This window comes from Aureobasidium pullulans (genome assembly GCF_000721785.1).
Source record: "Aureobasidium pullulans EXF-150 unplaced genomic scaffold scaffold_12, whole genome shotgun sequence".
Taxonomy (NCBI): domain Eukaryota; kingdom Fungi; phylum Ascomycota; class Dothideomycetes; order Dothideales; family Saccotheciaceae; genus Aureobasidium; species Aureobasidium pullulans.
This window is the reverse complement of record NW_021941032.1, coordinates 156,099-178,496: the sequence shown is the minus strand read 5'-3', so window position 1 is coordinate 178,496 and position 22,398 is coordinate 156,099. Positions and strand designations below refer to the sequence as shown.

Here is a 22,398-nt window from a genome sequence, read left to right as displayed (position 1 = left end):
TGTATTTATTAGGTCAGTCAATTTGCTGTTAATTCTCCACATCTCTCCCACAGTCCAGTCTGGCTTGTCAAGATGCATAATGTTTTCGAGTTTGGTGAAGAAGCCCAGAGAGAGAAGTTACTCAGCGCCCTCTCACTGGACTCGACTTTATTACGGAAAGCATCATGCATTTCTACAGCTTGAGGTGTGACAGACAGAACGTTGTAATGGACGTCTAGATCATATGTGTAACCATGAGTCTTCTCTGGATTGCATGGCGATGTTCGATTTACTTCATGGTAGCTACGCGTTCTATGAGCAGACCGTTGATGATTTACCTATTGCCTGACTCCTTCTCAAAACAACTCCTTCCTTACCTCTTCACCTCGCTCTCACAGACTAGTCCGACCGAATGAATGTCTAGTCTAACGACGTGTTTCCAGTCAAATCGAAGCCATGTCCTTCGTCCGTACAAAGACAGCAGAGTCAGATCACCTGGTCAGCTGCGACGGCGCCAGAACGACAAAATGGCAGACCCCTCAAACCGGTAACAGCGTCCTGGAAATCCAGACATATCCCGACTCCTCCGCCATCACCAAGTCCCAACGCGAGCAACTTGTTCCTCCTTACCACTGGCACTGGTACCAGGAAGAGCACTTCACAGTGACCCAAGGGTATGCTGACTGTCTCCCTTCTCCAGTAACAATGCTGACCAGAAACAGCACTTTCGTTTTCACGCTTAACGGCAAAGACACCAAGATCTCTGCTACAGACCCGAACCCACGCATCAACATCACACCAGGTGCTCCCCACACCTTCGCTCCAGACCCATCGTACAAAGGTCCATGTGTGATTGAAATCTCAGCCGAGACATCACCCCTCTCATCAGAGACTACGTCCACCGATCTTGGTGTCAGCGAGCGCTTCTTCCGAAACCTGTACTCTTATCTCGAAGACTGCAGTCGTCAAAACACCTCTCCCAGTCTTCCTCAACTGTTGCTGTTCTTGGACTCGGCTGAGGTGAGTTTGGCTTGGGATGTTGGTCCGAGATGGCTGATGCAGTATGTGACTTATGGTCTGGGTGTCGTGATCGGCAGATGGATCGGTGGAGGTCTGTTGGGATACAAGGGATCGTATCTTGAATACTATAACCCTGAGCTCAATGAGACCAAGAAGGGCAAATGAGGTTGCAGACAGCTTGTGTGAGGGTACCACAGGCCCTCCTCTGTAACTTGTCGCATAGACTGCTTGTACATGATTTTATGCGATAGTGTGTGTTCCTTTCGATTTACCGACTTCCATTTTGGCTGTACGAGCGCCGAATTGAATCTGTAGAAGTTGTCAGTGAATCGATAGAAGTAGTGTACAACCAAACTTACTGCACGCTTCTTCTCTGCCGCAACATTCTTCATGCCAAGTTTCCATGCCAGACAACGGAGCACCTTTTTCGCAGGCTCCAGCGTACCAGTCTCGCTGTCGAGAGTAGTCTGGTCCTCTCCGAACCCGCACCTTTCCCAAACAGGAGCATTGACTGCCCACGAAACAAGGTCTTCGTCCAGAAAGGGAAATCGGGTCTCCCTTGCCCAATTGGAAAGAACGCGATCATCGCGACCAAGATTACGCTTTCCCAATCTCTCAACATCCAGATTAAGCTCTTCCAGGAGTCCAGTAAATCCATGACGGCGGAAAGCGGTATCATGTCGGGTGTAGCCACCGAAAAGCTCATCGGCACCTAAGCCAGAGAGCAGCACACGTGCTTCAGAAGTGTACGAGGTTGCTTCCTGGCTTTCCGAGAGAACTACCCCTTGTCCTCTGGAAGCAAAGTATAAAGCAGAAGCAATGCTCAGATCCATCTCGGTATTGTGAGGATATATCAAGCTGATGACTTCGGTTCTGTGAGTGAGGAACTCTTGGTATGGGACATTGATGGCGACGAATCTCCAAGTTCGGCTTGGACATGTCGTTTGAAGCTCGGCGAAGGAAGCTCTTCCAGTAATGCGGTCAGGGCAAAGCTCGAAGGGCGACCAAGGCTCGTCAGAGTCTGCATTCGCTGGTCGACGATGTACTCGCGGATTCTCAAAGGCGACGTTCAACAGGTCGATCGGCTGTGAAGGATCCAACGTGTCATGAGATAGTCGGGCCAGGAGGGTGCAGTCAAGACCACCTGAAAATAGCACAGCGAGACTGGCTGGTATCTGCGATGAGACGGCCTGCGAATGAGAAGGGATGTTCGAGATGCGCAAATCCAAAGATCTACGCAGCAAGTCTTCTATCTTGAGAACAGAAGGAGATGAAGTACTGAGATGAGATGCTGATGTATCATGGGTTGACGCTGAGGATACAACAGTATTGGGAGAGTGGAGATAGGGAATGCATGTTGGCTTGGAAGACTCCTTCTGTTGCATAGACTCATGGAAAGACCTGAGATTCAACGAATATATGCCATCAGCTTCGACTTCCTCCCATCCCTTTTCTGTTGAATCAGAGATGGTAGACAGGGTGAAGCTGCCGTTCTCGTCGACGCGGTACATCAAAGAACGACGGCCAAGAGGATCCCTACCAAAGAACAGAGTGTCCGACTTTGAGTCAAAGTATGCAAAAGCATAGGGACCAGTGATGTGACTCAGAGCATCCTGCATAATACTGCTCGGAGAAGATGAGACTGCACAGTTGGCAAACAAACGAGATACCGAAGCAAAGACGATTTCTGAATCATTGCCAAAGATAGGAGTACTATCGTACTTCCAAGCTTCGCCATTCCAACAGAGGAAAGAGTCAGGATAGTCCGAATGCTGTACAGGTTGGATAACAGTATGGTCACCTCTGAGAGCGAGGACTGTGCTGAAACAAGTCAGGTAGACATTTCCAGATTGCTGTTTCAACTCCTTGAACGAGTCAGGGCCTCGTCTTTGTAGAAGGTCGCGATGCCTTGCTGAAGGTACTATATGTCCTGCAGCACTGACAGAACAAAAGATACCGCACATGATTTCGAGAAAGGTGAGACAAGAAAGATAAATAAATTTTGGAACAAGCTTGGGAGATGGAAAGCGCCAAGACTCGCGTCATGGGCGGAAGTGGCAGCGCTTGTGGTGGCAGATGCCCCTCGCCGCCAGTGTCAAGGAGCTGATCAGACTCGATGGTTTGACCTGCAAGGAACATACCTAATATCTAATATTCTTCTCTCATACTTGTCGCATTCTCGTCCACCCAGCATATTTTGAATGGGCAAAGCTTGACTAGAGTTGGGCAAAACTGGGAAATTGTTGAACTCGTAAGCTCGGGATTTGATTGAGTCGACGGCCGTCAGCACTGGAATGCAACAAGGCGACTTTTAGTAACAACCACAACATGGACCCCGAAAAGGAGCAGAATGTCCTGATAGACCTGGGCATCCCTTTGGAGAATTCTCAGCCTGCACAACCTCCGCCATCAACAACGAGAACGGCAGCAAGCGATGAGTTGGCACAGAAGACGCAAGAGTTAGAGCTGAATGAGAAGCAACCGCTTGAGGACGAGGCACAACCACAGGTCAACAAGGAGAAAGAGAAGGAAAGAGTGCGGTCGCCCACACCTCCACCACCGCCCCCAAAGGACGACAAGTTCTTGCGACGACAGTATGCCCAAGACGACGAGCTCGCCAACATCATGGACGAGATGGACGACGACGTGGCGGACCCAGCTCTGCAGAAGATCATGTCTCCTCGACTTGACATGTCTTCACTGCCCATGCGCACCTCGAGTCTAGATCCCTCACCTTCACCAAGCACAATGACGTCCCCAAAACTGCAGCGTCAACAATCGCGCGACAGCTACATGTTCAGTCCTGCTGCTGTTCGTCCCGGCTCCATCTCAGGTGTCAGCATCCAGCAACCCGAACGGACCGATTCTCCTCGTCCTGCCTCGTCCATCTTTCAACCTCCGCCGCCTTCCCCCGACCCGGAACCCGTCCTTCCTTTCGACTTCCACCGTTTTCTCGAACAACTCCGCCATCGCACTGCCGACCCAGTCGCACGCTTTCTTCGCTCCTTCCTCAACGAGTTTGGCAAGAAGCAATGGGCTGTTCATGAGCAGGTCAAGATCATCTCAGACTTCCTCGAGTTTATTTCGAAAAAGATGGCACAATGCGAGGTTTGGAGGACTGTCAGTGATGCTGAGTTCGATAATGCAAGAGAGGGCATGGAAAAGCTCGTCATGAACAGACTATACTCGCAGACCTTTTCGCCTGCCATACCCGCACAGGAGGTCAGCTCTCCAACCAAGAAGCGCTTCCGCCATCAAACCCATTCTCCTCACGGTCCAGGCAGGAGAGGCCAACACCAAGAAGACGTCGAACGTGATGAGGTGATTGCACAAAAGATACGAATCTACGGCTGGATCCGGGAAGAACATCTTGACATTGCACCCATTACCGATAAAGGCAGACGCTTCTTGGTCCTCGCACAGCAGGAACTGCTCAAGATTGGTTCATACCGTGCCCCTCGCGACAAGGTCATTTGCATCCTTAATACCTGCAAAGTCATCTTTGGCTACCTCAAGAACAACAAGAGCGACCAATCTGCAGACTCTTTCGTGCCGCTGCTGATCTATACTGTCCTCCGCGCCAACCCTGAGCATCTCGTCAGCAATGTGCAGTACATTCTACGCTTCAGAAATCAGGATAAACTGGGCGGAGAGGCTGGTTACTATATTTCCTCTCTGATGGGTGTTGTGACATTTATCGAAAACCTTGACCGCACAAACTTGACCATCACAGATGAAGAGTTTGAGAAGAACGTCGAGGCCGCCGTTAGCCAGATCGCCGAGGGTCACAAGGCAGACGAGTACGAGGCGTCAACACACGACAAAGCTGCCTCTAGCTCATCACACTCTACACATCCTCAATTCAACGAGAAGAGCACTTTGAGCAGACCAGAAGTAAACACTAGAAACAGCACCGAAGGCGAGCGAACACCATTGAATCGAGGGAATAGCACACGTTCGAAGAACTCTGCCGGCGAACCTGAGGACGACAACGCAGCAGTCACCGGTCTCCTTCGCACTATTCAAAAACCACTGTCCACCATCGGCCGCATGTTCAGCGACGAAGGCCAGTCCTCGTCTTCCTCTCCCCAGCAACTTGCTACACCTCAACCTATCTCAACGCCCAGATTATCACCTGGTCTGCCAGCACTACCGCAACAGCGCAAGAGTGCCGAAGACACTCGTCGTCTACGTAGTCCTGAGCGAAGAGAAGTCGACCGAGCGAGGAGTTTTGAATCTAGTCGTGGTCGTAGCTCTCAGGACTCGGCGGCACGACAGGCGAGCAATGACATGGCTGAAGCCCAAAGAATACAAGCCCAGGAGCATCAGGTCGTGGTTGAGTAAGTTTTGACTTCATCTTTCCGTACACAACATCGTACTAACCAAGATACTAGGACGTTACAAGGCATGTTCCCGGATTTGGATCGCGAGGTCATCAGCGATGTCGTGAGGATGAAGGAAGGACGTGTAGGGTCTGCTGTAGATGCTTGTCTTGCATTGAATAATTAGCTGCAATGCGAAACACGCTTTACATCCACCAGATGTGTATTCTCTGTGCCCGGAACAGATGCACTCAACCGTGATCATCGAACCATTGTGCGTACTGCGCTCAACGTTGACTGACAAGCTTGAGCCTCAGCTTGTCCCATCTTGTCCGATTCAGACGTTTCGCTTCTCGTCCAGCGTGTCATTATGATTACGCAGTTACGGACACAGCCTGAACATGATTGCCGGTACAACTTGAGAGATCAGGCAGACATAGAAGGAGGTTCTAAAAGGAAGACCAGGGTCACCCTCAAACCATCACGAAAATAGCCTACGTCATTTCCACACGCGTGCATCTATCTCAGTCCTCACATACCTACTCTCCTCGTCAACTCTCACGAACACCCAAAACCAAGTCATTCTCCCACATATCTCCCACTAAAATCTCCAAGATGCCAGAAGTACGAATTCTCTAGCCCTTTCCAATCAATCTTCGTACTAACAATGACCACTCACAGATCGGAGAAGTAGCACGCATAGTGCACTTCCTACGCAAACACTGCGCCAGCAAAGTGATCTCAGCAGTCCAAGTCCAAGAAGACAACATCATCTACGGCAAAGTCGGGACCTCCGCCTCGGCATTCCAGAAAGCCATGACCGGAAAACGCATCCTCGACGCAAAACAACAAGGCAAATACTTCTGGCTAGAAATGGATTCCGCACCTCATCCGGTCATGCATTTGGGAATGACGGGTTGGATAAAATTCAAAACCGACGATACAAGTCATTATTATAGAAAACCTGAAGATGAGGACAAACCGCAAGAATGGCCGCCGAGGTTTTGGAAGTTTATTTTGCAGTTGCAAGGAGAGGAGAATGAGATTGCTTTTGTGGATCCGAGAAGATTGGCTAGGATTAGATTGGTGGATGTTGCTGCGAAGGAGTTGCGCAACACGACACCGCTCAAGGAGAACGGACCTGATCCGGTCATCGACAAGGAGATTCTTACTGAGCAATGGTTGGAGGAGAAATTGAAGAGTAAGAAGGTGCCTATCAAGGCATTACTTCTGGATCAAGCGAATATTTCTGGAATCGGCAATTGGGTTGCGGATGAAGTGTTGTATCAAGCGAGGATTCATCCGGAGCAGTACAGTTATACCTTCTCATCCGCACAAATCGCCGCGCTACACAAGGCTATGATGGAAGTCTGCGGGCTTGCTGTTGAGGTGCTTTCAGACAGCAGTCAGTTCCCGGAAACCTGGTTGATGAAGTACCGTTGGGATAAAGGAAAGAAGGATAAGAATGTCTTGCCGAACGGAGACAAGATTGTGCATTTGAAGGTCGGAGGAAGGACTTCTGCCATTGTGCCGAGGTTGCAGAAGAAGACTGGAAAGGTTGCTGGGGATGTGGGTTCTGCGGATGAGATGGAAGAGGACACAGCAGAATCGCAAGAGGAGGCCGCACCCAAGAAGCCCAAGTCAAAGGCTAAGAAGGCGACCACAAAGGTCAAGGCTGAAGTTGACGAGGAAGAGACCAAGCCCAAACGTGCAAGAACGACAAAGCGCAAAGCAGAGACAGCAGACGAAGACGAGTCCGCGTCTGTCAAGTCAGAAGACGAAGACACCAAGCCTGTCAAAAAACGACAGACAAAGACAGCAACGAAAACAAACGGCACGAAAGCCACACAGGCCAAGCCCAAGAAGACGGACGTCAAGGTCGAGACACCTGCTGCCGAGGGACAGACAAGAAGACGATCAGGTCGACTCTCAGGCAAAGACATCTGAGGCGAAGTAACCACATAACCATGCTTTGAATCTATACATCCACCATACTCCAAAAACTCCCATGTTCTTCACCCATTCATACCTTCGCTTACACATCCTTCTCACTTTCATACCACCCATTTCCTTTCATAAACCAATCCATACCGCCCAAATCAGCTTCAAGCACCTTATCACAATATCCTGTCGTCTCATCTCTCGTCTTCTCGGCCATATACCTACACACGCACCACCAATCCTCACAATCACCAAATTCTCGAGTGTGCTTGCCGAAGATCTTATGTATGATCGAGTCGATAGTCCATGATTGGCATTTGCGCAGGCAGTGGCGCAAGGCATTAGCTTGATCGCGCTTTTCCCAGTCGACCATGAAAGATGTAAGTGAAGTTGAAGCTCGGGTTCTGAAGGTTGGGTTGCGAGTAAGATGGTTTGTCGAGTTTTTGGTGCTGGCAGAGGAGGAAGCGATACTCTCAGTGGCGGTGTCGCTGTCACTGGCGTCGTAGTTGATGGTAGCGAAGTAAGTAGACAAGACTGCGATGAGGACAGCAGCCAGGCTACAGACTATCATCCCCAGAAAGGTGGAAATGCTCCTTGTTCTCGCTTGTGACATCTTGGTTATTTCCTCGCAAAGTCAGAAGAAGAAGAAGCTTTAGCGCAGTACTGATATGAATCAAACAGTGATGGCGAAAGCTGGCAAAGTGTTACTCATAACGTAGAAAGCGCAAACGTACGCATTTTCACTCGTCTCGGGAAGACGTACAGTACGTGTTAGGCCATACTTTCTCTTCCTAAGCATACTCCCTGGCATCGTGAGATCAACTTACAGACACCTCCACATACGGTGCATCGCCTTATACTCCTATACTCCCCCTTAACGCCCCCCATCACACGTCCACCCCCCATCCCCCTTTATCCACCACCCTAACCCCCCCAAATCAGCCTTAACCACTCTACCACAATACGTCCTCTCTCCTCCCTCTCCCTCTCCTCCTCCTCCTAATTTCTCCCCCAAATACTCACAAACACACCAATCCTCACAATCCCCGAGTTTCTCTCGATTGTACTCTCCAGTGTACAAATGTGCAGTTGATATCAGTGGCCAGGATTCGCATTTGTAGAGGCAGTGTCGGAGGGAGTTGGCCTTTTTGCGTTTGGGACTGGTATCGAAGAAGTGGGATATTAGGGAGCGAACAGAGGGGTTGGTTGGAGTGGTGAGGGGAGGGTGGGTCAAGGAGTTGGTGGTTGTGTCTGTGGAAGAAATGTCGTTCGCGTCTTTACTCCAGATGTCGAGAGATATAATAGCGAGGAAGAGGGTAGCGAGCGCGCCGATTGAGATCCACGTAGAGGTGGAAATGTTCAAAACTCTTCCTGGCGGCATGCTGACTGATTGTCTTGGGCGAGTCGCTTGAATGAGAGGTGGAATGTTGACAAAGAGCACAACGTTGACCAGTCTTTCAGAGAGTCAAAGATTTGGCAAGCGTCATTCGTATCTCGAATGCAAAGTCATATTATTCTTCTGCAAGGTAGGTAAGAGCAACGGTGATTCTCAGATCAGGGATAAGTAACCTTTGCTAGCCATTTCTCCTCCGATAGGCTGCTTCAACATGCAGTATGCTGCTTCCGGCATCTGCTAAACCCCTTGCTTCGACTCTTTGTTCTTCCCTCTACGATTTAATCCGCCCAACTTCTGCTCCAAAGCCTCATAACAATACAACTTCAAACCTCCCATCTCACTGGCCGACGACCGACCAAAAAAAAACTTCCTACCATCATTCAAGTCCCAGCCCATGCCTCAGGAAACAGGTGTGAATGTCGCCATCTCGTACTCGAGTAAAGATGGCGTTTATGCAGATTGTGGCGAAGAATCTTGGATCTGTGTCTGTGCTTGAAGTTGCGGGTGGTTGACAACATCTCTGATGTAGGACTTGATGGATGGAGATAGGTTGGTCGGGTGTGGGGTGTTCGAGGCTGCGAGACTGGTGGTCTTGCGGGACACGCTCACGTGGCCCTTGAAGATATCGGTAGTTGGGGTTGCGAGGCCGATGGTCAAGGTGAAGGGCGAATCAGTTGGAGCGCCGGGCGGAAAGGTGAGGTCAGTCGTGACTTGGGTGCTGAAGGTCAAGGTAAAGATTGGAGTAGTGATGGGTTCTGATGGCAGGTGGATCTCTCCGATGAGGGTGGGTTCGAGAGTTGACAGGGTTGGAGGCATCGAGGCGAATCTGAAAGAGGTTGAGAAACTTGTGCCTTCAGGGATGGTGAAGGAGGGGCTGGTGGCTGATGGACCGCCAATGTCTGCGATGATGATGGAATCGAGAGTTGCAGACGGTGGATCTATAAAGGTGAAGGTGTGGGTGCGATGTCGGCGACTGCGGCGAGTGGGGGATGCCATGTCGATGTCTGCGGTTCCTGAGATGTGTCTTGTAATGTTGACATCGACAGAAGAGGCAGAGATGATTGTGGCAACAAGGCCGGCAATCAGCAGGAGAGAGGTGAAGATGTTCATCATGATGGCTTTGTAATATGTAGTCGATGGATGCTGTTTGATGGAATGATGATGATGAACAGAAGAAGATTGTTGTGGGAGAGTGGTGTTGATGTCTTTCGGAGAGAGGATGCTCATCGGCAGGAAGGCGAAGACACTAGGCGTTCGAGACTAGACTCATGGAAACTGCGATTTGTCTTGTCTTGCTCCTACCATTTGTGATATTGGAAGTCGACACAGCTGATCATCACAAGCTTGCACCTGATGAAGCTTCCGATCTGCCCCCAATAACACTTCTCTTTCAGCACTCTGACTTGTGATTCTCTCCCCCCCTCCTTCGTCCCTTCTGCATACGTGTGTCAGATTACGAAAGCTGCGATAGGCCTTTCCTCGCTCTTGCAATCGACACAGGGAAAGACATGACGACCGATCATCGCGAACTCCTCAGATTGACCCGTGCCTTCCCAATGGCTAAGTTCCGCTACTCTTCCATCACACCAATCAACCATTCCAACCCCTCCTTGCCCTCCTTGATCCCATAACACCATGCCAACACGAAACAGTGCATCAATCCCTCCCAGTGTAGCCACTTCCCGTCCACACCCGCCTCTTTGCATCTATCAGCAAAATGTTTCGCCGGTGGCGCTAAAACGTCCGCTCCAGCAGTGACACCATAGATAGCTATCCCTCTTTCTTCGAACACACCCACATCCGCCAGAACCGGCGAGATATATGGCGCCTCAGCATCAGCACCTCGACTCCAATTCTCGGCCGTACCGTTCGTGAATGGAATGCCTAGCAGAGGATCAAGCTTATCCGCTGCGACCAAGTCTTTTTCGAACGGCGACGAAGCCACAGGCTGAGGCCTCAAATCCACAGCTGGAGAAACCAAAACCAATTTCTGCGGTACCGGTGCCGAAGGAGTGGACGTAAGGACTTTGACCATCAAGCCCAGGACTACGTTGCCTCCTGCCGAGTCGCCTGCGAAGACAATTTCCGTACTCGCTTTGTCCGCTTCAGATATTGGGAAGAGGTAGGGATATAGCCTTTCCAGCGCTGGTATCGAGTCCTTCGCTGGTGAGTTTGGTGCCAAAGGGTAGGAAACTATCGTTACTGTGGTGTTTGCTAGACGATGGCATAGCTCGGCGCAGAGTTTCCAATGTTCAGGACTCGGAGGCATTTGCCAGCCTCCACCAGCAAAGTAATAAATGTGTCTCTTCCTCTCAATTTCTGTTGATTTCGACGATAGAGACGCAGTCTTGGGAGTCATCTCATATAGCCATATTCCTTCGACTTGTCGTTCGATGACATTGCAGCGTTTCTTTGCTGTTCTGTGGATATCGAGGTTTGGTGATCCGGCTGCGAACTCCTTGTTTGGTTTGATCAGATGCGGGCGAAACGGCTTAATCACAGTCTGGAGGAGAGCTATCGGTGTTGATTTGCCCGATCTTGTTGTTATCGTCATGGTGTTATGATTGTGTAGTGGTGTCGCTGCTGCCATGGCTATGATGTCTTGCGGGTCACAAAAGCTCTCCTTGCTGATTTGTTGGTGTGATTGGCTTAGAAGATCCGAAAATATTGCTGTTCCTCTTTACTAAGTATTCTTGGCTGTTGGAAATATGATAATTATGCGAGAAAGGAAATGATTGGGAGGGAATGTTTATACCATTGAAACGCTGGTGTCGATGACGTACTTGATTTCCTTTTTGGTCCTCATCTTCTTCTAGAGTAATTGATCGGAAACCACGCGACAGATAACGGTCAGCTTTTGCGCATTAACGCTGATTTGTATTTCATCGACTTCATCTCCTTCGCTCGGAGTGCACGCTGTCGTGATAATAATGCATACCTATTCGTCGGTGTCGTTCAAATGACGACGGTTTCGATGGCCTCTACAGCATCTTATCAATAGGCAGAGGAGAACCCTTCAGAGACATGTCAGCAGTATGTGTCGGTATTATACGATTAGTCCACAGCAGTTTCTGCGGCCTTCTCACGAGAGGTGTCCAGCTGGAACGGATCGAACATAATATTCTACCGGCGAAGTTTTGTCAAAAGAGAGCATCAAGTCGTGTTTCCCATATCAACGATGCGCACATGTGCCCGAGTAGCTATCTAGACATCCAAAACATTTGTCTTAAGGAACTTTCAAGCTTTTGAGTATAGAATTTGACCACATCACAGCTCATCCTTGACAGTCTTCTGCTTCGTCTGTGCCAACTCCATCAATCCTCTTCTGACCATGCTAGTGACAATCTCATAAACCACCTGCGCAGCCGCCAAAGCCGTAGTCTCGGCCTGAGAATCATACGCTGGTGAAACCTCCACAACGTCAGCTCCGACAACATTCAAGCCCTCAATACCTCTGAGAATGCGAATCAATTCTCTGGTAGTCCAACCACCGGGCTCGGGAGTACCAGTACCAGGGGCAAGACCAGGATCAATAACGTCGATATCGATGGAAAGGTAAACAGGATAATCCTGAGGCACCGTGGCCAAGATTTTGGAGATGACACCCTTAGTACCAATATCATCGATATCGTCAGCTGAGATACGGACGAACCCCTGCTCAGAATCATTGGTATAATCATCTTCGTCAGAAAGTCTCGTACGCAGACCAGCATGGATAGAAGAACCGTTCGCAATCAACCCCTCCGTAGCAGCCATCCAAAACATATTTCCATGAGTGAAGAAAGATTGCGTGCTAGGATCTTCCAGATCCAACCAGTAAGAAGGGTATTTTGAGGGATGCCAAGTATCCAGATGAGCGTCGAAATGCACCACAGCGACCGGTTTGCCATACTTCTTGTTCAGCGCTCTCAATGCGGGAAGAGCGATACTGTGATCACCGCCCAAAGTGACGATTTTGGCAGTTTGCAAATAAGTAGCTTCTGAAGCTACGTTGGCGGGAATGGCCACACGGGTAGAGAGCTCAATGTATCCCTCACTCATCTGACGCAGAGCCAATCCATTGTCGAAAGGAGTGATGGGGATGTCTCCGCAATCCACAACATTAGCCCATGAAGTGTATGGGTTCAAGCTAGCACGGGGGTTATATCCTCTCAATGCGGTTTGACGAGCAGAAGCAGCGCGAATAGCACGAGGGCCGAATCTCGCTCCAGGGCGATAAGAAACAGCCGTGTCGAAAGGAGCTCCGATAATGCCAATGTCAAATGGTGTTTGCGGGTTGGTCAGGCACTTGTGGTGAGGCAGGTGGGCAAAAGTGCTGATACCACCAAAGCCGAAATCTGTGCCCCATTTGTCCTGGAGTTCTTTGAGTTCGCTGGGTGTGAAATCGCGTTGTCCGTGGTTATGATGGTCACCGTGGCCGGAGACCAGTGGGCTTGACGCCGCTAGTAGAGAGGCGATGGCAGTAGAAGTGCGCATTGTGAGTATGAAGTGAGAACACAGGAGAGAAGAAAAGGACACCACGACAGAGCACGCCGTCGATATTTGTACTCGATATCGCCGGCGCTCGAGCAGGTTGGACTTGCTTCTTTTGGTTGATCTCCTATACCTACCCAATTGGGAAGGTGTGGAGCTGAGAGCTTGGTCGGAGCATAGTTATGCATAACTTATGATATTATGCAACGTCACTCTCATATCGTTCTGTTCTTCTCTGCATGCTGTTCATTTTGCATCATAATCTATCATCTCATCCAAGTCATAATGTTCATCAACCATGAAAAAGCCGAAAGTCTTTCTCCTCCTCTTTCTTACAGTCCAGCAACCTTCTTAAACCACCCCTGGGTTCTTCTAGCAATCTCCTCCTTGACACCTCCACCACCACCTCTTCCTTCACCAACAACTCTACCATCCCAAGTCTTTTGTGTCTCGAAACCCTCATACCCAGGACTGTTGAACGCCTTATTTCCTCTTCCACCTTGACGTTCGAGTTCTTCCTCACGTCTCCTTAACTCCTTGCGCTTGCGTCTTTTGCGGTCCTCTTCCGTCTCCACACCACGAGACTCACGTTCGCGGCGATGACGACGACGGAGCTCGCGAGCCGTGCTTTCGTCATCCGGGATTTCATCGTCTTGAGGTTCAGCAGGTGGGAAATCCAAGATGGTAGGCTGAAGAGGTGGTGGCAAGGGAGGTGAAGACGTCACACTGTTCACCCAATTAGATGTCTTGTCCTTTGGAGGACTTCTAAGATCGCGTCCATTGGCGTCACGATTGGGAGCACGAGCGTCGAAGTATGACTGTACGGGTGCTGTGGAAGAGCGATGCAGATGCGGTTTCCGGTCTGGATCTGCAGCAGAAGAGCGACGAGAGGCATGGCGGTCAGCTCGTCGTTGGCGTCGTTGTTCTTCTTCATCTTGCCTGGCGCGTTCGGCGTCTTCGCGTTCTCTGCGTCTGGCGGCCTTTTCGCGTGCTCGTAGGTCCTCTTCTGCTGCCTCTGCTGCTGCGCGTTTGACTCTTCTTTCTGCACGTCTGCGTTCACGTTCTTCGGATTCGATGTTTTCTGCTGCTGGGGTCGGTGGCAAATTATCAACGGGCGTAGATGGCATGTCTTCGTGTCGATGGACACGTCTGTGTTCGCGGCGAAGGTGGCGCTTGGAATCTTCCTCTTCGTCACGGTGAGGGGTGCGGTGTCTGCTGTGGCGTGCAGATCCATCTTCACTATCATAAGCACGATTGCTGCGATGGCGGCGCGAGAGCTCTTCCACTGGCTTCGGCTTGAGTGAATCCAGGATATTACTGAAAAGACCCCCTGCTGGTTTCCTCGCGCTGGTGGTTGCTGAGCGTTTCAATGCTGGTCGCGAAGGCGTGACAAAAGGTGTATCTTCTGGTGTCATGACGGGGTCCGCTTCATTGCCATTGCCGGGACCAAGACCGCCGGACATCATTGCCGAGTCGCGCTTGTCGTGCTTGTGCTCACTTCGACTGGACCTCTTTGTGCGATGGCTGCTGGACCTGTCAACAGAGGCGGAGTGCGTCGCGTCGTCAGGAGTGTTGTCAGGATCGATGGCGTACGGATCTGGCACAGTACGAGATTTGCGCTTCTCTCGTGTCGATTGACTGCGACTCAGAGTCGGTCGCGGTCCGACTCCCATCAATTTGGCGGCTTTACTAGCGATGTCGCCTGGCGGAGATAAAACGTCGAAAGAGCGTCGAGATTCACGTACTTGAGTTGGTCGTTGCGCAGAAGTTGACTGGCGCATTGATTTAGAACGCGTGGGCGTGGGACCGAATATGTTGAAACTCATGCCTTTGGATGGAGTAGGACGATCTTTACTCTCTCTTTTCGATGCTCTGTCGTCGCTGGAGGTTTTGTCAATTCTGTCCATGACGTCGCGTTCGGTTGCTTTGCGCGCCGATTTCGATCGAGAGAGTCCTGGAGCAGAAGTGCGCTTCAAAGTTGGAGTTGTTGTTGTTGTCGCGTCTTTGCTGGGCCGGCGTTCCTTTTTGACCCCTGGCTTTGGTGTTGTTCCCCAATTGCCCCAAGAACTACCAGTCGGGTCGCGAACAATCTTTGGTCGCTCCTTTTTAACAGACTTAATCTCAGCCGTGGGTGTGCTCGGCGCAGAAAGGTCGACTACTGTCGGGCGCGACGACTTAGTTGGCTTCTTGACTTCCTTTTTGACTGACGACTTCTTCTCTTTGGTGACCTTCTTGTCAGAAGCAGGTTTGGGCGTAGGTTCGTTCACTTCGACTGGAGGTGGCTCGATAGGTGCGGTAGCCGAGGCTTCAGGCACGAATGGTGGTACAGCAGGTACATCAGCCAGCACATCAACCACGTCATCTTCAGGAAAGCCACCCGGAATAGGGCTCAGAGAGGGAGGAAAGTCGACAACAGGCGGAGGAATCTCGATAGCAGCTGGTGGTGGAGGAGATGGCTCTTTGTCTTTACCTTTCTTTTTCTTCTTGTCCTTGGAAGATTTCTTGACAGTCTCTTCAATGACTGGTGGTTCAGGCACGATAACGACTTCAGATTCGGGCACAACGATGAGTTCGGGTTCGGGAAGTGGCTCAGGTTCGGGAGCAGGTGGTAGTACAATGACCGCTTCTTTCTTGGTAGCTTCACCTTGCAATCGCTTGATCCTGTCTTTGACAGACTCCTTGGCACCAGTGTCGACTTTCACCTTCGGAATGATAGGTTCCTCAACAGTGTTTTTGACTGTGGTAGGCTTCAGGAAAGTGCCCCAATAGCCCGTATTTGCGGGCTCGGCTTCAGGAAGCATGTCAATAGGCTCATCGGCGAGCGCTGCTGCGAATGCAGCCTCTTCGTCTGCTTTGCGTTGCTCTTCTGCTTCTCGCTCCAGACGCTCCTTTTCCTCTTTCTCTTTCTTCTCCCTCTCCTTCTCCTTCTCTTTGTCTTTAGAAGAGGAGGAAGATTTGGACTTGCTTGAGCTGCCCCAAAGACTGCTGCCCCAACCGGAAGAAGTCTTGACTTCCTTCTTCTTGGTCTCTTTCACGGACTCTTCAGCTGGAGATGATTCAATGATGACAACCGGTTCGGGCTTCGGCTCCGGCTCTTGCATATCAATCAGCTGTTCAGGCTCTGGTTCGGGAGCAGGAGGCGGTGCCTCGGCAATCGGCTTCGTCTCTTCAGCGCCTGAGCCCTTCTTCTTTTTGTCCTTCTTACTCTTCTTGGTGGAAAAGGAAGCCCAAGGATCATCAGCAGGTGGCTGCTCAACATGAGCTTCAGGTTCTGGCGGAGGTGGAGGCACTTCGATAATGGGCTCTGCCGACTCGACAGGCGGGGGCTCGATGGCGGCCAAAGGTGGAGGAGGAACAGTATCACCCTTCTTGCTCTTCTTCTTCTCCTTCTTACCAACACTCCAGCCACCCCAGGAGTCTTCTTCAACAGGTGCAGGATCAGGCTGTTGGACAGGGACATCATAGACAGGTTCCACAATCTCGACAGGTGCGTTTTTGCTTCCCTTCTTTTTTGACTTCTTGCCCGTAGCCCAGCCTGACCAATCATCTTCTTCTGCCTTGGGCTCGTCGATTGACTCAGGAATCATGACGACTGGATCGTCTTCGAGGACGAGCTCAGGCTCCGGGGCTGGTTCAGGGACAGGCTTGGGCTCTGGTGATTTGCTCTTCTTCATTTTATCCTTCTTCGAGGTTGAGCCCCAGCCGAATGACCATGAACTACTGCTTTCCTCGGCGACAGGTTCAGGAACGGGCGGCGGAGGTGGAGGCGCTTCTGGCAGGACTTCCTCAACGCCTTTCTTACCTTTCTTCTTAGTTGTTGTACCCCAGCCAAAACTCCATTCGTCTTGTGGTGGTTCCGGAATCACAAGAGCGGCCGAGTCATCAGCGGCCTCGGGAACAGGAGGGGCTTCTACAACTAATGGAGGCTCAGGAGCGGCAGGAGGATCAGGCTCAGACCAGTCGAAAGCGTTCTTTTTTGCTTTCTTCGCCTTCTTTTTGTCTTTTGCGCTCATTCCCCAAGAGAAATCATCGACAGGTTCTGGCTCAGCAGCAGGAGGAGGAGGAGGAGGTTCCTCAACGACTTCAACGACGGGGGGTTCGGGTTCGGGTTGGGGCTCTGGAGCGGGTGTAGGTTCAGGGTCGGGCTCAGCGATGAAGTCGAAAGCATTTCCTCCTTTCTTCGCAGCAGCCTTTTTTGCCTTCTTCTTGTCCTTAGCGCTCATGCCCCAACTGAAGTCTTCTACAGGAGCTGGTTCAGGTTCTGCGGGAGGAGCTTCAGGCTCAGGAGGCGATTCTTCGATGACAATGACAGGCTCAGGCTCAGCAAGTGCGGCAGCTTTGGCGGCTTTCTTTGCCTTCTTCTTATCCTTTGCGCTCATACCCCAACCAAAGTCGTCGGCAGGTTCGTCAGGGCTTTGAACATCGATGATTGGTTCAGGTTCAGGTTCCGGCTCGGGCTCGGGTTCAGGAGGTGGTTCTTCAACAGCACCACCCTTCTTCTTTTTCTTCTTGCCAGTGCTGAATGCAGCCCATGGGTTGTCGTCGGTCTTTGCTTCTTCCTCTGCTGGTGGTGGTTCGGATTCTCCAGGCATCTCCCCTTCACCAGCGGCATCCTCAAAGCCGAAGTCGAAGGCGTTTCCAGACTTTTTCTTCTTGTCCTTCTTACCGAAAGTGGCCCAGTTATCATCTTCTACTGCCTTTGCACCACTTCCCCAAGCGCCATTGGTGCCGAAACTGAAGCTGTTGCTGTTGCCGAAGTCCAGGTTGACTTTCGGGGGTTCGTCATCGAGTTTGACTTCATCAAGAGGAGGATCCGGGTCGGCGTTTTTGCCCTTCTTCTTCTTCTTCTTGCTGGCTGTGGTGAAGCCTGCCCAGTCGTCTTCTTCAGGTGGAGGTTCTTCGACAGGAGGAGGTGCTTCGTCTTGCTTGTCTTCCTCTTCCTTGTGTTCTTCGTCGTCTAGGGCGTCCCAGCTGAAGGCACTCTTCTTCTTGTCCTTTTTGCTCTTCTTCTTGCCATCGTCCCAATCGTCATCATCATTGCCTCCTCCATCCCCTCCTGCGCCATCTGCACCTCCACTGCCGCCTGTGTCGCCAGGTTGATCTTCTTTGTTGTCTTCTTCAGGCTTCTTCTCTTCCTCGTTGTCGCTGTCCCATTTGTTTTTGGCAGCAGCAGCGCCCTTTTTCTTCTTCTTGTGCTCGCGCAAGTTATCGCGATACTGAAAATCGACTTCTGGTTTCGTACTTCCAAAGAATTCATCCCTTCGTTTCCCAGGGGTTGTCAAGATCGGTGACGGTGCATACGCAGGAGGATCGCAATCCCACGTCGCAAGCGCATCGGTAGTCGTGTAGTCAGGTGGTGTGTCGTTCACGCAATCGTCATAACTTGGAGGGGTTGCTTGTTCGAGGTCAAAGAAGAGTAGACCCGGTAGTCGGAGTGTTTTCGTAATCGTTCCATCGTGATGGTCGTGGTGATATGCATTGCCAGCGCATTTCTGCAGCTCTGGTTGCTTGGAATCGCTGGTTGGTGCAAGCTTCAGCGGGAGACGCGCCGCCAACGCGCGCGCGACAGGAACCGCCATTTCGTTATCACCACTCTATTGCATTTGATGCTATTCTTCGAAAATGTCCAGAGGGTAAAGAGCGATTGTCGTAATTCGTAGAAGCAATATACACCAAGAGTACAGAAGGAAGGTGTAGAACCGCCTCTTCTCTCTCGGGACTAAATTGCGGCGGCTGGGAGACCAAAGCTGCTAATCAAAAGAGACAGACCAATCCAAAGCAGGGAACAAAGCTGGTCATTCGCTGCCGAGCGAGAAGTGGCATGTCACAAGACTAGCAGGAGATGTGATGTGATGCACACTTGTATCCCCTTTTCTCCTCTTGTACACCAATATACAAAGCAGAGTAGCAAGGGTTCTGTTGATTACTCCCCTTGCCGTCGCAGTCAAAAGCAGAAAAAAAAGGAGGGAAAAGACACCTTTTGCAAACAGAAGACCCTTTTGTGTACTTAACTTGATCAGTCACATATTTTGACCTTCGTATGTGATTTCGCATGCGTCCATTACTGCCGGTCGCCCCGCTGCATGAAGAGGGGCAAAAAGGCATGCAATCAAGCTGCTTTGTGAGTCGCAGAGCCGACGACTTCTTGACCGCAACTTCGGCGATGGGGTGGGAAAGGGTGTGGGGCTTCTTCCCGTCGAAAACACTCCCCAGAAGTGTCACTTGTAGCGCCCGTCCTTTGACGAACATTCCGATCAAACAAAAAGATAAACATGGTTTTGCTAAACCTTTTATCGAGTGAGATGTTTCTTCTGCAGTGTAAAGATTCATTTTGAGCCTCAAAAGTCAAACGGTTGAAGGAGTGCTGCAGGGTATTCGTGGGTATTCAGCAAGAGCACGCGCATGAGCGAAGACCCTGCATGCATCCACATATCGGCATTGAATGAAGCCTAGACGGTTACACAGGTAGCGGTGTGCAAACATGCAGAATGGGCAACATGTGCATTACCGTCTGCTTCGCTATCACGCATATACTGTTCATATGCTCGGCTGCCGACAGCAAGAGTGCATGTCAAGTCGGACCGTGTTGTCATTGTTGAGCTGTCTGGACACGATAATATGGGAGTATGTGATGATGATTCATTTGTTGTTATTCATTGTCTGGTTTCATGCTTATGTAGGTGTTTCCATGCCCATTGCTCGTATCCTGATGTTTCGTGGTCTTCATGATTGTCGGTCCTTCATAGTCGTAGCTGGTCGCTTAACCGTGGGTGACCTTGTGAACGGTGCCGTCATCGCCAACGTGGATGTTAAGGCTGTATTCGACCATCAGCTTGTGTCCTTGCACGTCGTTCTCCTCTCCTCTTGCTGCACTTACCGATCGGGGTTGTGGTCCATGGTCATCATCGAGTCGCCCTTGACGACACGGTGCTGCTGAGGAAGATCTTTCTTTGCGAATGTCTGTGATTGAGCTTGTCAGTGAATGGTTTAAAAGGCATGAAAGGCAGAGTGAGACATACCACGTTGTCGCTGTTGTCACCGAGCTTCTTGCCCATGAGCTGATCCATCCACTTGGAGGTCTTGTCGTCGCCACCGCTGGACTGCATTCCGGGGATTACGAGAGGCATGTTGGATTAGATGTGTGTATGAGAACTGTGTAGTGTTTGGAGAGTATGTCTTGATTGTTCAGATAGAAGTTGGAGGTCGTGAGATTTTATGAAGAGGGGCAGATGAAGCCACAAAGGTGGTTGCCTTGGATTCCTGCCACCACAAAACGGCCGATGACGTACATGGGGCTAAGCTTTCACCTTGACAACACAGAAGATTAAAGATAGGCTGAATGGAAAACTTGATCAAATGACTTCGCGTGCTGTTTGCTGTATCGTACGATCAGGATAATTCTGGTCTTCATTTGATGTGACAAGCTGATGCTGTAGCTGGTGACTGGGACTGGTTCCATGATCATTCTTCCAGTAGCTGCTTCCTTTCGATAGCTATCAACAGAAATATCACTTCTTGAGCAGATATTCCTTGCTGACCAATGTCTGCAAGACTCCATATACTCCAGAGACTGGCCATATACCCCAAGCCTTCTGAGTAGCCCACTCGGTCCATCCTGGTTGACCTGTTTGACTTGTGCCATTACCAATCGCACAAGCCTTATTGAAAGCACTCGGTAGATACTCAGCTCTATACTTTTTCCTCAAATCCAGATAAGACTTCTCGTCATAGATATCCCAGAACTCCGACTCAGTATAGAATGCTTGAGCATACAACCATTTCCTGCCACCATGCTGCTTGACGAGGCTTTCCAATTTGCGATTTCTCTCAATCCCTTCCTCAGGAGTGCTTGCACCGTTCGGACCCCAAACACCAACGTTAATGAGTAGATTGGTATCAATGCCATGTGGATGGAACGAAGACTGCTGTGTCCATGGCTTCATCGGACATAGCCATAACGGATAGAAGTCAAAGGTTTGGTCGACTGCATTGATGAAGTCTTTGACGTTAGCAGCAGGTATAGCCAGGTCTTGGATAATGTACTGTTGCATATGTCCACTGGCATGCAGAGCATGATACATGGTGCTGGTCTGCATGAAGTCGTCCAGAGCCCAACGTGTGATGCGGTTGAAAGGAACCATGAAATAGTTGAAAGCATATTTTCCCATCCAGAATGCACCGCGATCATAGCGAAAGAGGTAGTCTGCTAGAGGTACTGCTTCCGTGACCGGTCCTCGAGCTTTCCTTGTTGTTCTGTCCGCATGCATGTAGAACCAAGGATCCCGCGCGCCTTGGAAACGCTGGATGCGTGTCTCGTGCGAGACGGATGAAGTCAGGCGACCAGTGACCACAATGCCCCTGTTCAAAGACATAAGAAAACCGTCTACGTAATCGTTTTCTAAATCTGCACTAGCAGTCTTCACTTTCTCCAGTGTTTCTTCGAGAGATCCGCACGGAGTGTAGGTGGTTTCAACATATCTCTTCGCATCGACGAGCTGGACCTCCATCAGAGTGGTCACACCTAACGTACCCAACGAGCTGGTAGAGCCATAGAACAGATCCGGAAGCAACTTTGGCGAAGCCTTTGTGATTTCACCATCAGCCAATAAGATTTCAATCCAGTTCACTGTACAGTCGAAAGAGCCATGCTTGAAGCTAGAACTCTCGCCGCCGGTACCACTAAACCCGCCTCCAGCAGTGATTCCCTTGAATTCCATAACAACAGGCGGGACCAGACCGAAAGGTAACGTCGCTTCCACGAGCTTGTCCATAGGAACGTTTGGTTCCACCAGGGCCGTTTTCGACGACTTGTCCACACCGAGAACATGATTGAGAGAACTGGTATCAATCATCCGATTGCGATCAACAGAATAATTTCTGGTCGAATTGGTTGAGCCATGGAAGATTCTGAACGGTTCTTTGCGAGAATGCAAGTATTTCAGTCGAGCTGATATCTGTTTCACAACTTCATTGTGCTTGTCCATGGCGATGATTGGTCTGTGAATTGAATCAGACGAGTCGCGAATTCGATTGAAGGATATGTGCTTTCGGTTTGCGGGGTGAGTTTGGGATGTAATCCAGGCTTAATATGATTGAATGTCAATCTCTAGTATGCGCAATGATGGACCTACTTGGAGATGTGTTGGTCAAGATGGTTCTTGCCGCAAGCACCCGTCTCGCCAAGCCCTGCGGTCTCCACCGGATTCCGGGCAACCTTTTTCTCTCCATACCTGAACGTCTTGCATCAAACAGCAATTGCAAGCGTAT

At 50.4% G+C, this 22,398-nt stretch overlaps 11 protein-coding genes across 11 annotated transcripts; 3 read left to right on the top strand and 8 right to left on the bottom strand.

The window, feature by feature from the left end:
- The first annotated feature begins 188 nt into the window (after positions 1-188).
- M438DRAFT_346673 (uncharacterized protein) lies at positions 189-1,306 on the top strand. Its single transcript, XM_029905733.1, has 2 exons — positions 189-653; positions 702-1,306. The coding sequence occupies exons 1-2, from the start codon at positions 436-438 to the stop codon at positions 1,162-1,164; spliced, it is 681 nt and encodes a 226-aa protein (XP_029759206.1). The 5' UTR covers positions 189-435; the 3' UTR covers positions 1,165-1,306.
- M438DRAFT_336368 (uncharacterized protein) lies at positions 1,240-2,963 on the bottom strand (the record flags this gene model as incomplete). Its single annotated transcript, XM_029903881.1, has 2 exons — positions 1,240-1,308; positions 1,359-2,963. 2 exons carry the CDS (start codon positions 2,961-2,963, stop codon positions 1,240-1,242), a joined length of 1,674 nt encoding a protein of 557 aa, XP_029759205.1.
- Positions 2,964-3,099: 136 nt separating this feature from the next.
- Positions 3,100-5,569, top strand: M438DRAFT_299250 (uncharacterized protein). Its single transcript, XM_029902019.1, has 2 exons — positions 3,100-5,339; positions 5,394-5,569. The coding sequence occupies exons 1-2, from the start codon at positions 3,328-3,330 to the stop codon at positions 5,506-5,508; spliced, it is 2,127 nt and encodes a 708-aa protein (XP_029759204.1). The 5' UTR covers positions 3,100-3,327; the 3' UTR covers positions 5,509-5,569.
- Positions 5,570-5,868: 299 nt separating this feature from the next.
- Positions 5,869-7,392, top strand: M438DRAFT_299247 (uncharacterized protein). Its single transcript, XM_029902018.1, has 2 exons — positions 5,869-5,945; positions 6,003-7,392. The coding sequence occupies exons 1-2, from the start codon at positions 5,937-5,939 to the stop codon at positions 7,266-7,268; spliced, it is 1,275 nt and encodes a 424-aa protein (XP_029759203.1). The 5' UTR covers positions 5,869-5,936; the 3' UTR covers positions 7,269-7,392.
- A 1,716-nt stretch (positions 7,393-9,108) lies between these two features.
- Positions 9,109-9,771, bottom strand: M438DRAFT_336365 (uncharacterized protein; the record flags this gene model as incomplete). Its single annotated transcript, XM_029903880.1, has 1 exon — positions 9,109-9,771. One exon carries the CDS (start codon positions 9,769-9,771, stop codon positions 9,109-9,111), a length of 663 nt encoding a protein of 220 aa, XP_029759202.1.
- A 285-nt stretch (positions 9,772-10,056) lies between these two features.
- Positions 10,057-11,358, bottom strand: M438DRAFT_39649 (alpha/beta-hydrolase). The gene has a single exon (XM_029909263.1). The coding sequence runs from the start codon at positions 11,246-11,248 to the stop codon at positions 10,229-10,231; it is 1,020 nt and encodes a 339-aa protein (XP_029759201.1). The 5' UTR covers positions 11,249-11,358; the 3' UTR covers positions 10,057-10,228.
- Positions 11,359-11,789: 431 nt separating this feature from the next.
- On the bottom strand, positions 11,790-13,209 carry M438DRAFT_346669 (Arginase/deacetylase). Its single transcript, XM_029905732.1, has one exon. The coding sequence runs from the start codon at positions 13,132-13,134 to the stop codon at positions 11,926-11,928; it is 1,209 nt and encodes a 402-aa protein (XP_029759200.1). The 5' UTR covers positions 13,135-13,209; the 3' UTR covers positions 11,790-11,925.
- A 125-nt stretch (positions 13,210-13,334) lies between these two features.
- M438DRAFT_346668 (uncharacterized protein) lies at positions 13,335-19,149 on the bottom strand. The gene has a single exon (XM_029905731.1). The coding sequence runs from the start codon at positions 18,708-18,710 to the stop codon at positions 13,464-13,466; it is 5,247 nt and encodes a 1,748-aa protein (XP_029759199.1). The 5' UTR covers positions 18,711-19,149; the 3' UTR covers positions 13,335-13,463.
- Positions 18,837-19,731, bottom strand: M438DRAFT_39589 (uncharacterized protein). The gene has a single exon (XM_029909238.1). The coding sequence runs from the start codon at positions 19,459-19,461 to the stop codon at positions 18,964-18,966; it is 498 nt and encodes a 165-aa protein (XP_029759198.1). The 5' UTR covers positions 19,462-19,731; the 3' UTR covers positions 18,837-18,963.
- A 147-nt stretch (positions 19,732-19,878) lies between these two features.
- Positions 19,879-20,199, bottom strand: M438DRAFT_346667 (uncharacterized protein; the record flags this gene model as incomplete). Its single annotated transcript, XM_029905730.1, has 3 exons — positions 19,879-19,946; positions 20,009-20,091; positions 20,151-20,199. Coding segments are annotated over 3 exons (187 nt in total), but the record flags the coding sequence as incomplete, so codon positions are not given.
- Positions 20,200-20,497: 298 nt separating this feature from the next.
- M438DRAFT_346665 (FAD-binding domain-containing protein) lies at positions 20,498-22,247 on the bottom strand. The gene has a single exon (XM_029905729.1). It carries the CDS (start codon positions 22,113-22,115, stop codon positions 20,640-20,642), a length of 1,476 nt encoding a protein of 491 aa, XP_029759196.1. The 5' UTR covers positions 22,116-22,247; the 3' UTR covers positions 20,498-20,639.
- Between the last annotated feature and the right edge of the window lie 151 nt (positions 22,248-22,398).